At 38.6% G+C, this 13506-nt stretch overlaps 1 protein-coding gene across 1 annotated transcript in view; it reads left to right on the top strand.

Annotated features, from left to right (window-relative positions):
- SLC15A5 (solute carrier family 15 member 5) overlaps window positions 1-13506 on the top strand; it is a gene marked incomplete at both ends in the record, with an annotated part of 76767 nt that overhangs the window by 41026 nt on the left and 22235 nt on the right. Inside the window, one exon of the mRNA XM_079775260.1 lies at window positions 6855-7043. Within this exon, the coding sequence (XP_079631386.1) occupies window positions 6855-7043 (189 nt within the window). The remainder of the gene's footprint in view (window positions 1-6854; window positions 7044-13506) is intronic.

Genomic DNA, 13506 nt, shown 5'->3' with positions numbered 1-13506 from the left:
TCATAGAAGTTAAGAATAAAAATGGAGTGGATTAAATTTAGGTTGGAATCAAACTTTGTTTTGAATTTCAAAAAAAGTCATTTTTCACTGGCACCAGAGTGCAGTAGCAAATAAAAAGCAAATGTAGTTATCTAGATCCTTCAGGTAAAATACGCTTTGCCTGAAAACGTCTGGATAAATAAGTTAAATATTTGTGCTTCACTTGAAATTGTCTGGAGAACTATCTTTCATTGGATTTTGCTAGATCAGTTCTCAGAGTGCTCTATGCTGGAGTAGTACTTCTCAGAGTGTAATGTGTATAGGAATCTCCTAGGGATTTTGTTTAAATGCAGATCTGATTCAGTCCTCCTTGGGTGCAGCTTGAAAGTCTGCATAGCTAACAAGCTCCCAGGTGATCCTTATGCTACTGGTCAGGGACTATACTTTGTATCAAGGACAGTAGAGAGAAGACAAAAGATTGTTCTCTCACATTTCATACCCGTGTACAGGCAGCCATGACCCAGGTAAAAATGCCACAATTTCTCATGAGGTCAGAGCTAAAATTCAGGAGTAGGCAGCAAAAGCTGATGACTTAACCTCTGCACTCATGGGCCAAATCTGGCCCACCACTTGCTTTTGTACTGCCTGCAAACTAAGAATTGTTTTAACAGATGAACAATAGCAATTGATTTGACAATAAGAAAAAATAACTTTGAGCACCAATTAAATAAAATTATATCACTCCCTAAAAGAATTATTTTGAATTCCATTTTTTAAAAATGTAGAAATGTATTCTATTTCTTGTTACATAAGTATCTACATATCTTTAAAATTTGCCTTTGTCCCACAGAAACTAAAATGTTTATTACTGGCCTTTTACAGCAAATAATAGCTGATCTCTTGTCTAAACTATTGCCTCTAATGCTACATAGAACATGTGATAACAAAACAAAACAAAAAAGTGGGGTAGAGGGGTAAGTACACATGATGTTTGTTTTTGTTTTTAAATATATTTTTATTTATTTCAGAGAGGAGGGGAGAGGGAGAGAAGACAGAAACATCAATGATGAGAAAAAACATTGATTGGCTGAGATCAAGCCCTCAACCCAGGCATGTGCCCTAACCAGGAATCAAACCATGACCTCCTGGTTCATAGGTCAACACTCAACCACTGAGCCATGCCACTCAGGCTAGACATGATGTTTTTTATCTAGATTACCCTAAATTAGTTAGAATAAGGGGTATTATAGCAGATTCTCATAGAATTCAAATTCTAAAATGAAAAAGCAAAGAAAGTTTGAAAAGTTATTGCTAAGCAGCTCAATGCTTTCTTCAAAGTTCATATGATTATCATGGACAATATGATTTGTTGTAATTTGAGCAACTTAATTTTTATGTAATACCAAAACATACCTGTATTACCGTATTTTCCGGCGTATAAGACGACTTTTTAACCCAGGAAAATCTTCTATATGCCCAGTCGTCTTATACGCCGGAAAATATGGTAGTCTTCTAGGGCTGCCATAATAAGATACCATAAATTAGGTGGCTTAAACAACAGAAATGTATTTCTCACAATTCTGGATGGTAAAAGTCCGAGATCAAGGTATAGGCAGGTTTGCTTTTCCCTGAGGGAGGCCTCTCTTCCTTGACTTGCAGGTGGCCACCTTCTTATTGTTCTTCATGTGGCCTTTCCTCTGTGCATGCACAGACCTTGTGTCTTTTCTTATTCTTTTAAGGATACCAGTCATACTAAAGTTGGGCCCCATTCCTATGACCTCATTTAACCTTAATTATCTCTTTAAAGGACTCATCTCCAAAGTCACCTTGCAGATCAGCATTTCAACATATGAATTTTGAGGGAATACAATTGGGTCCAAAGAAGCATCCATATGTATAACGTCACCTGTAATATTGGGTTACATATTATAATGGATTGGCAGCATTTTTCCCCCTCACTGATATATAAAAACATCTTTCTTCTGATAGTTGGATTCATCTTAGATTGAGGGAAGCATGGTAGCTTAGAAAACAAATAATGCTGAAAGCTTTCTAACAAGAAGTAATAGTCTCCAGCCCCAGCTTTCTCCACCACCCATAGTTGCTGTTGGTAAATCATTTTTAAATATTTAGGTGTTGTTTGTCTAAGTTATGAAATAATATAAGTATATTTTTATTTAAGTCAGTAATTAGTTATATACATATAACTTATGGCAAAACCAAAGAATGTGATTTGCTTTTCTCATATAAAATTTTATTTTCTGTACTTAAAAAGTATCTGAGTTTTCATTTTTTATTTACTTAAAAATTGTTTTCCTTAAATTTTCAAACTGCTTCACCAGTTGTATCATACCATCACTAGCTTTTCCCCAGTGCCAACACAAATAGGGCAATGTCCCAAGGCTCCTTTTTCTCTGGAGATCTTCTTGCAGACTCCCATGCCTTTGTTCTCTGCATAGTGTTCTCTGTCTCAACTACAGCCCTCTAATCAGGTGTATGATGCTCTCCTGTTAGATCTCCAACTTACCCCTCCTTCTCTATTATCATTTACTAGAGGCCTGGTGCATGAAAATTCATGCACTGGAGTGGGGGGTTCCCTCAGCCCGGCCTGCCCCCTCTCACAATCTGGGAGCCCTCAGGGGTGGGCAACGACCCGGCGATCAGGGGAAGGCAATGCCCCCATCACACCTCTGCTGCTGCCACTGCCAGCAGTGCAAGCCTCGGCCGGCCCTGGTTACCTGAGCCTCGGGCAGCCGCCATCCGAGGCTTGCCTGTGCCTCAGGCAGGCCCTGGGTATCTGGAAGGCTGAGGGGACTGGGGGACTCCAGAAGCAGGCGCACGGCAGGGGCAGGCCCGGCTTTGCCACACGCCTGCCGCCCCGGTGGGGCTGAGGGACTGGACGCCACCATCTTGTGGCTGTGGGTGCCGCCATGTTTGAGGGCGGGGCAGTCAATTAGCATATTTCCTCCTTATTGGCTGTGGGCCCCACCAGCTTTTTGGTTGAGTGAGGGTCAATTAGCATATCCTCACCTTACTAGATAGGATATTTTAGCAACTTCCTAAGAAAGAGTACATAGGAAGTATATTTTCCAAGAACTTGTATGATTGAAAAGTCTTCTTTTCATCCTTGCACTTAATTAATTGGGGTACATAGAATTCTAGATTGAAAGTCATTTTTCTTCAGAATTTTAAAATTATTGCTCTAATGTCATCCAGGAACTTGAGGAGCCCAATGCCCTTCTGATGCTCATTCCTGTGTTTATGACCTCTTTTCCTAACTGGAGCCCTCTTCTCTCAATGATGCTCTAAATGTCATGTTATTGTGCCATGGTGAAGGATTATGTACCAGGAACAGTAGCAGAAAAGAGAAAGTAGCAAGTAATTAGAGTAAAGTAAAAAGAACTGGCAAGATCATACAGGTCATGTTAAGGATTCTGGATTTCATCCTAACTGTATGGAAACCCTTAGGAAAATTTTAAGCAGAAGAGTAATATTGAATTTGTATTTATATAAGATCACCCTGACTGTTAGGTGTGTAACAGGTTGTAGATGGGCAAGAGTGGAAACAGGAAGACCAGAACTTAATATGTTGTTGTAGATAGTATTGTTTAAAAAATATGATTGGATTAGAATGATGGCAGTAGCTATGGAGAGAAGCAAGTTAATTTACAATAAATTTTGGAAATAAAATCTAGAGAATTTAATAATATATTTGAAGATAGGGCAAAAGAAAAGGGACCCCAGATTTCTGTCTTGAGTACCTAAAGGTACTGGAGGAGGTGATGCAGAAGAGTGAAGGAGAAAAAATAGGGGAAAAGATCCATTTGTGTATACTCCTCTTTGAAACCTTCCCTTAGACATTCTCTATCTATAATTTTACTTCTTTTTATTTTCTTGCCCCCACATGCAAATATTTTTTAAAATATATCTTTATTACTTTCAGAAAGGAAGGGAGAGAGATAGAGAGAGAGAGAGAGAGAGAGAGAGAGAGAGAGAGAGAGAGAGAAACATTAATGATGAGAGACAATCATTGATTGGCTGTCTCCTGCATGCCCCCCTATGGGGATCAAGCCCATATCTAGGAATGTGTCCTGACTGGGTATTGAACAGTGACCTCCTGGTTTATAGGTCAACACTAACCACTGAGCACAGTCGGGCTAAATGCAAATATTTTTTAAGGCATTGCTTAGGTGTTCTTTTCTTTCCTTCCTCAGTCATTTTTCAATTTCACCTGACCCTAAATTCCAACTTAATGTAGATGATTCATTTATCTTTCTCTCTTGACTCAACCAATCTTCTGACCTATGATTCACATTTTCAATTGTTTTCTGAGCACTGCTCTCTAGATTACCCTTTTGTAGCTCTAATTCAACTTTAAATCAAATTCATTTTCTCCATGTCTACTGTGGGTCTTATTTGTATTGTTGTCACTACCATCTTCCCAAACACCTAGACTTATAGTCAACATTGACATCTGTTGCTTTCATGTTCCTTGCTTCAGATGCTATGGTTTTATCAATGGAATCTTGTGTTTGTACTCTCTATATTTTCTGGAAGTAAATGTCCTGATTGTAATTCAAGCCCCCATTGTACTTGACCAAGATTATTTTTAACATCCTAACTATCTTTCAACCTCCAGTATCTTTCCCAGTCTATCAACCAGCACATGGCCTTTAGAGTAATAATTTCAAATGACAATTTCAATCTTTTCACTTGTGTCTAATATCTTCAATGATTCCATCATTGTCAGAGTAATTTCAAAATTCTTTAAAAGTATATTAAATGCCTCTTATGAACTGACCCTAATTTATGTTCTCCTCTGATTCCCAACAACTTGAGTTTCTCACCATTTTGAAAATTTGATATTCACAACTTTTGCTCGTGCGATTTGTGCTACCTTCACCTCTTCCTATTGAAACTCTTCTTCCTTTAAAGCATAAAATGATTCCTCTCACTTCTCCATCTAGAAATGACTTCTTCCTCTTATATTCCCTAACAGAACATAAGTCTGCAATGACTGAAAATAGATATTGCTCATCTTATATCCCCCAACTGTACCTAATGTAATGCCTTGCATATAGCAACAGAGCAAATACTAAATTGAATTGACCTATTAGCTCTCTTTCTGATGAGTCTGTAATGTGCCAAGTAATCTAGAAAAATGCAATTATGTGATGAATTTGGGCTTAAAGGGAGATCATATTGAAATTCATGTTTTTTATATGAGCTATTTACAAAACCAAAATCTCTACTTCATTATGAATGGGCCTTTATGAAACAATTTAAAATAATAATAAATAAATAATCCCTCAAATTTTCTAACTTATTCATATTTCCTCCCTTTTTTATGCCTTCTATTTCTTGGTAACTCAGTAAAGAACAGACTATTATTGATACATTTAAATGCTGAGATATATTTTAAAAATTACCTACCAGTTTCTCTATCAAACAAAACAAACAGTAGGTTGATTTTTCTGAATTGAAAACTTTGTCTTATCTGAAATTTTATGCAAGTTAGCAAGATGTGACTATCTCTAAATTTCAATGAAATTCCATTAAGCTAAATTTTGCCTATGCTTTAACAATGGGATTAAGTCCAGTTATATGAATGATAAATTGAGAAATGGAATGGTTGCAATAGATATAAACTGTAACAAAACTATAACAAAATCTCTACTCATTTTCAATCAAAATTTCCTAGACAATTCCTTAAAAGTAAAAGAGAAAGCTGTTTCCATTTATACACTTTATCTAGTTAATTCACCTTTAATATTTTTCCCTAAACAGAAGTTTCTAGTCTTTAATTCTCTAATAGCTGCTTTACTTTTTCTGCAGATTAGAGAAATATCAGATAACTGAAGACTGATAATGCTTACAGATTATTTCAAAACCATTTTAAAAATAACTCTTAAAAAGTTATGAGATCATTTTATTTTAAATGCACCCCAAATCATTTTTTATTTCTATATAGCTAAAATAGCTATCAAAAGTGACATCTCTTACCTGAGGATAAAAGTTCAAAACTATTGCTTTAGCTTTAATAATAATTGCTACTAATTGCTACCAGGAACTATTATAGTAATACCAGTACATTATCTTATTGAAATAGCCCAGTGGCTGAGTTGGTTAGAGCATCATCCCGATACACCAAGGTTCCCAGTTCGATCCCCAGACAGAGTACATACAAGAAACAAACAATGGATGCATAAATAAGTGGAACAACAAATCTCTCTCTCTCTCTCTCTCTCTCTCTCTCTCTCTCTCTCTCTCTCCCTCTTCCTCTCTCTCTAAAAATCAATAAATAGAATCTATATATATAAAAACCTAATATGCAAATTGTCCCCTCGGGAGTTTGACCGGGAGACTGGTAGTTCGATCACCACTATGACATGCGCTGACCAACAGGGCACCAGGGGGGTGGCACAGAATGAAGGAAGGCCCCAGCTGGCAACCGGAAGGCCCCGATTAGCCCTGATCGCAGGTCAGGCCTAGGGACCCTACCCGTACACAAATTTTGTTCACTGGGCCTCTAGTTTAATAAATAAATAAATCTCATAGCCTCCCTGTAAGTAATCATCATTAACCCTATCTTAGAGCTGAAGAAAGTGATAATGAGGTTAAATAACTTTCCTGAGGCCATATGACCAGTAAGTCAGGAAATAGGGAGGCAATGCAGCCACAGCCTACTGGAGCCTCAGCAAAGGACAGTCAGGCAGCACAGTTAGCCGGCACCTGAATGTTTTCAGGAGGAAAAAAAAAAGTGCTGAGGAAATATTCCCTAGAGTTAATGTGTGAGAAATGCTATGGCCACTTACTAGTACACTGACTTGGGCTCTTTCTTTAATATTTTTTTCTTTTTCATTCCTCTCCTTCAGTGGCTGGACAACTTTCTGCTGCATTGTCTGTGATCGTAGCTGGCTTCTTTGAAATACACAGGAAACACTTCCCTCCAGTGGAGCAGCTTCGTTCAGGCAAAATCCTCGCTGTTTCCTCCATGCCCTGTTTCCACCTGGTTCTTCAGTACGTTTTACTTGGAGTGGCTGAAACACTGGTCAACCCAGCCTGTGAGTAACAAGTTTATCACGTCATGTTAGGATACACTGAGTTTCTACACAGAACACATCACTCAAGTAGCTGGCAATCTAGTCACTGCCTGGAAATTTCCCATGTTTCAGAAGAAGCCTATTTATCCCCCTCTTTTTTTAATGTTTAATTTCTCTTCCTTCATCTATCACATACAGAACAATTATTAATTCTATCTGAATGTAAATGAAATGAAAGACTTTTCTAACCTCATTCAAAGCAGTAACCATTTGGTCAGATACGTGAAAGTAGAAAAAAACTTTGCTAAAACTTAGAAGAAAATTCCAATGCACTCAGATGAAAACTCTTCTACCTTCCCTCTTCTCATCTCCCTCCCCCTCACTCAGAGATAAATTCACATGTATACTCCCTCCAAAAATGACATTTATCATGTAGTTTGAGAGCCTATGCAAATGAAATGAAAATTAGGCAATTTTCCAGATAACTCAATGTCTTTAAACTAAATTGTAATCACTAGCATTTCATAAGACAGGTTCAAAATAACCTTATTAAATATGCAGGTTTTCTGGATTGTCTACATTGTTGTTATTAACTAAACTAGTCACTTTAAATTCATTAAAATATTTCAGTGACTTCTTAAAATACAGTAGTGTGTGTGTATGTGTACATTTATCAGTGTAATCTATTATCTTATGTTCTATCTTCCTTATACTGCCTTGAAGTGGGAACTCTGTAACTCAAGCCCAATTATACTTCACCAAGCTTATTTTTATAACTTCCTATATTTCTCATTTTAATTTCTCTCACATTCTATCTACTCAATACACAACCTTTAGAGTAATCATCCTAAATGGCAATTCTAATCATTTCATTGTATCTAATTCAATTACTCTATTATCTTCAGAATTATTTTTAAACTAGAGGCCCACTGCACAAAATTCGTGCATGGGGGGGGGGGTCCCTCAGCCCGGTCTGCACCCTCTCCAATACGGGACCCCTTGGGGAATGTCCGACTACCGGACATCCTTCTCGCAATCCAGGACTGCTGGCTCCTGACCACTCTACCTGCCTGCCTGATGTCCCTAACTGCTCCTCTGCCTGCCTGATTGCCTCTAACTGCCTCTGCCTGCCTGCCTTACTGCCCCTAACTGCCTCTGCCTGCCTGCCTGATCACCCCTGACCACCTCTGCCTGCCTGCCTGATTGCTCCTAACCGCCTCTGCCTGCCTGCCTGATATCCCTAACTGCTCCTAATCGCCACCGTGGCTTTGTCCTGAAGGACATCCGGAAAGACATCCAGAAGACATCCGGTCTATCCAGTCTAATTAGCACATTACCCTTTTATTAGTATAGATTTATTAACTATATATGTTTAATAAAGATATTTATAATAATAAAAGCATAATATGCTAATTAGACCAGATGACCTACCAGATGAAGCTGGGGCTGTGAGGGAAGCCTGGGTCCTGGGTGCCAGAGGGAAGCCGGTGCCACTTGCAGGAGAAAGAAAGGCCTACTCTTGCATGAATTTCGTGCATCGGGCCTCTAATATATATATATATATATATATATATATATATATATATATATATATATATACTCTCACATGCCGGGCTGAGGGACCCCCCCCCATGCACGAATTTTGTGTACATACATATATATACACCAAAGCATATCATTGCAAAAAGTCAAAATAAAATCAAGTTTGTATAATTATAGTCATATTTTTGTGTGAGACTTCTTTTACTATATAATTTTAAATTATCTCATTGTATATATTTTGCATGAATAAATTATTTTATGAGATTCTAAGATGTTGATATCATTGGACACTATGAGGAATACAAAAAAAAAAGTATAAAGAAGCCACCACACAAGTGTTTGTGACTTCCCTGATGTTGTTTACAGAAAACTGTTGGAACTAGTCAGCCTAAATTTTTCAGTCTAGATAGGAAGAAAGGTAATGAATAAAGGTGATGAGTGAATACAGTCAGGAAATTTCCCGATAATGCAGCAACACCAGTTCAAAACACAAAGGTAGATTATGTGATATAAATCACTTAGCTCACCCTCCCTGATTTACCTGTCAGGAAACTAAAGTCCAACTAATTCAATTGACTTATCCACTATAGAGGTAACGGGGTAGGGACCACAAGACTTTGTTTGGCCTGGCCGGTGTGGCACAGCAGTTGAGCATTGACATATGAGCAAAAGGTCAAGGTTCAATTCTGGGTCAGAGCACCAGGTTTCAGACTCAATCCCCAGTGGGGGGCATGAAGGAGGCAGCCAATCAATGATTCTCTCTCATCATAGATGTTTCTATCTCTCTCTCCCACTCCCTTCCTCTCTGAATTAAGTAAATATATATGTATATTTTTTAAAAGACTTTATTTGGACTTCCAGTTTTGTCATTTATTACAAGTGTGACCTTGAGAATTAATTTAACCTTTAAGTTTCACCTTTCTGATTTTTAAAATGGAAATAATTATAATTCTTCTTTATATCACAGCATCAGTGTAACAATCAATGGGAATGTAGACTACTCCTTGAGTTAAATTCCAAAGTGTAGAAAGGTGTTTTGAAATGTAAAATCAAGAATTACTCTTGCAGTACAACATAAGGTTAATACCGTATTTTCCGGCGTATAAGACAACTTTTTAACCCAGGAAAATTTTCTATATGCCCAGTCGTCTTATACACCGGAAAATACGGTATCTATGGTCTTAAAGTAAGACAGATCTGAATTAAAACCCAGTTTTGCCACTGAGTAGTTGAGTGACCTTGGCAAAATTTTCTGTATTTCTGAGTCTTTCTCATCATCTGTAAAATAGGGAATGTTGTTGTAAGGACTAAATGAAATATTTTATGTAAAGGAAAAAGCAGTGTGTCTGGTTTGTAGATGGCATTCAATAATAATCAGCTATAATATGTGCTGTTATTATCATTGCTATTATCATCATTTTATCATCTTTTACATAAATTTAGAGTGCCAGACTCAGCTCATAGCTCTTTCTACCACAACCACCATAACTCAAACACCAGGAAACCTGGTAGTGTGAGCAGATTTGTGTCTTTCTCAAACAAGTCATTCTAGATCCCATTTGTTCAGTGATGTAGGGTGCAGAATTATAAAATTATTCTCTAGGACAATGGGAGAGTGAACAAACTAGAGAGATATAGAATGTTTGACAGGAAGTATTAGGAGGCCATTTGAGTTTTATGGGCAGGAATTTAAAGTGACTTGAACAACATGGTTACAGGTTTTTCTTCAGCCACATTAGGCTGCATGGATGTAAGAGCAGAGATGGCAGACAGTGAATTGTTTTGCCAATCAAGTTCTAGAAAGCACGAGGTAGGCAAGGGAAGGAGACTATGAGAAGGAATATGGTTATAACAATTGACCATGAAAGTTAACTTGGATAAAAAGAGTAGTGAAGACATGAGGTGAAAATAATAAAAGGAGCAATGGAGTAAAGTTTTTAGAGGTGTACAAATATTTGTATGGTTGAGTAGTAGAGATCAAGCTGAGAAGATGGAAGGTGGTAATCAAAGGAGCATACACAAAGTTGAAATTATGGAGTGGTTACAATTATTGGTCTAAGACATGGGTTGATAAACTTTTAGTATAAAGTGTCAGATAGCAAATAGGTTTTTTATACCAGTCTGGTACAACTACTCAACTCGGTCATATACAATCAGTCATAAGAATGGATGTGGCTGTGTTCCAATAAAACTTTATTTATAAACTAGAGGCCCAATGCATAAGACTCGTGCACTTGGGGCGGGGGGGGGGGGGGGTCCCACAACACGGCCTGCACCCTCTCGCAGTCTGGGACCCCTTGGGGGATGTTTGCCTGCTGGCTTAGACCCGGGGATTGGGATCGGACCTAAACTGGCAGTCAGACATCCCTCTCACAGTCTGGGGCTCTCACAGTCCAGGACCCCTCGCTCCTTACTGCCCGCCTGCAGTAGAAGCAGGAGAGGCTCCCGCCACCTCTGCTAAAATCACCAGCTGTGAGTCCAGCTTCTGGCTGAGCAGCACTCCCCCTGTGGGAGCACACTGACCACCAGGGGGCAGCTCCTGTGTTAAGCATCTGCCCCCTGGTGGTCAGTGCACATCATAGCGACTGGTCGTTCTGCCGTTCAGTCGACTTGCATATTATCCTTTTATTTTATAGGATAGGTGTCAAGTTGGACCTTACCTGACCATAGTTCACCAACCCTGGTCTGGGGTACAAGAGTCAGTGAATGGCTAAAGTAGAGTGGAGGACAATGATATTGAAAAGGAATGAGTACAAGGGATGAAAAACCAAGATTTGGCAAAATGAAAGGTTGGAAGGATAATCTATATGTATGTCAAAACTGCAGGAGTAGAACTGGAGGGTGTGATGATGATAAAGGAACTGATAATTGAATAATAGGGGGAAGTGGCCTAAAAATTGGCAGATGACAGCACGTAAGTTCTCTTAGGTCATATAATCGGATAATATGAGATTCAAATATGAAGCTTTTTAGATATGAGAAAGCAATAATGACCTGAAAGTGGTAATTAGATAAAGTTCAATTTTTCTGGACATTGGCAGTTTTCCACATGGTCAAAATAACTTCTTACCAAACACAATAAACACATTTTAACTGTTTAAAAACAATTGGAGTAAAGGTAATTTCCAGCAATGAGTCCCTAGTACTGGGTGCCTCGAGAAGGTGGTTATGGCCCATAATTTGTAGCTTCTGCATGCTCTGTGATGGGACATTTTTACAAACATTAACCAGCCTCCACCTGGAGGCACATTTCAGCTCTCATTGGCAAGAAGACCAGCTTTTACATACACTTTGAATAGTTTTTACTGTGTCTTCATAGTAAATGAGAATTTGAGAGCAGTGACAGATTTGTTGATAATACCCATAGCGTAGTGTACTAAAAGGAGTACCATGGAGCCCAAAAAATCAAGCTGATGATTACTAAAGTTGAAAAGGATCAGAACATGAAGAAGATGCCTGAATATAGAGACCTGAGGACTTGAAAAGCTAAGTCCCATAAAAGCAAACTGGAGGCTTTAAAAACGCCTAAAATGACACCAAAGAGAGATTAACCAGCAGGCAGAGGCTGGCAAAGTGTGTTCATGAATTATATACCGCACCAGAAGTTCTAGCAAGAGAAAAGCATAGGATTAATAATTAACTAGCAGAGTAATAATGGGCTTGTACGTTCTGCTTTTTCTCAGTGAAAGAAATCACCCAACTTAGTCTTTCTGCCCACTGTTTGTCTCTTCATATTTATAGAGAGGAAAGTTCATAAGCCAAATCTTTTTTATAACTGTGAGTCCTTTCTTCCCAATGCCTCTTCAACATTTCTCTCATACTGTCCTTTGGATCTTCCTGGGGAAAAAAAACAAAAAACTTGCAGCATGTCCTTAGGCTCCTGCTGGTGATTTTGCACTGCACAAGAAAGCTGGGGTACCCACAGTCCCTTGCCACCAATATTGATGTCCTTCTCCACAGTATTATATTTATCACCATCATTATCTTCATCTCCAATAAGTATGTGTGGTATTAAGTGCCTGTTTAGCACTGCCCTTAGTATCTCTGCTCTCTGCCCTCTCAGAGTTTAAAACCCAGGGAAGAAATGCCCATGCCTTTTCCCACCCTCATCTACAGTACTCAGCACATTTCCTAGGGCATAGATAGGGATGCCTTTCAATGTTTATTGGATGATAAATGAAAACATGTGGAAAACAAAAGAGAAATGCTAACTGAATGCAGGAATAAACATTTGACATTTATATTATGTACTGCCAAAGAGGCTGGAGAGGCTCCCACCACCGCCACTGCACTCACAGCCATCAGCCTGGCTTGTGGCTGAGCAGAGCTCCCCCTGTGAGAATGCACTGACCACCAGGGGGCAGCTCCTGCATTGAGCATCTGCCCCCTGGTGGTCAGTGTACATCATAGTGACTGGTCATGCCCGGTCATTCTGCCATTAGGGTCAATTTGCATGTAACCCTTTTACTATATAGGATTAGTAAGTTGGTTTAAAAGAGCTGGACAGCCCAGCTGGTATGGCTCATTGGTTGAGTGCCAACCTATGAACCAGGAGATCATGGTGCAATTCCTGGTCAAGGCATATGCCTGGGTTGTGGGCTCAATCCCCAGTGTAGGGCATGCAGGAGACAGCCAATCAATGATTGTCTCTCATCATTGATGTTTTTATCTCTCTCTCTCTCTCCCTCTCCCTTCCTCTCAGAAATCAATAAAAATATATTTTTTTTTTTAAATAATGAAAAAAGTAAAAGAGCTGGACAAGTACATTTACTGGGGTAAAGAGCAGCTGCTAAACCAGGAATGAAATTTTCCAGAGAAGAAAGTTCTTTTTCTTTTTATAGAGAAGGAAACTAAAAGTTTAATGTTCACAATATGTTGATTTATCACCACTTTTCTTTTTGTTTTAATATAAATATATTTTTGTATTGATTTCAGAGAGGAA

The sequence above is a fragment of the Cnephaeus nilssonii genome, assembly GCF_951640355.1.
Source record: "Cnephaeus nilssonii genome assembly, chromosome: 6".
Classification (NCBI taxonomy): domain Eukaryota; kingdom Metazoa; phylum Chordata; class Mammalia; order Chiroptera; family Vespertilionidae; genus Cnephaeus; species Cnephaeus nilssonii.
This window is presented reverse-complemented; position numbering and strand designations above follow the sequence as displayed.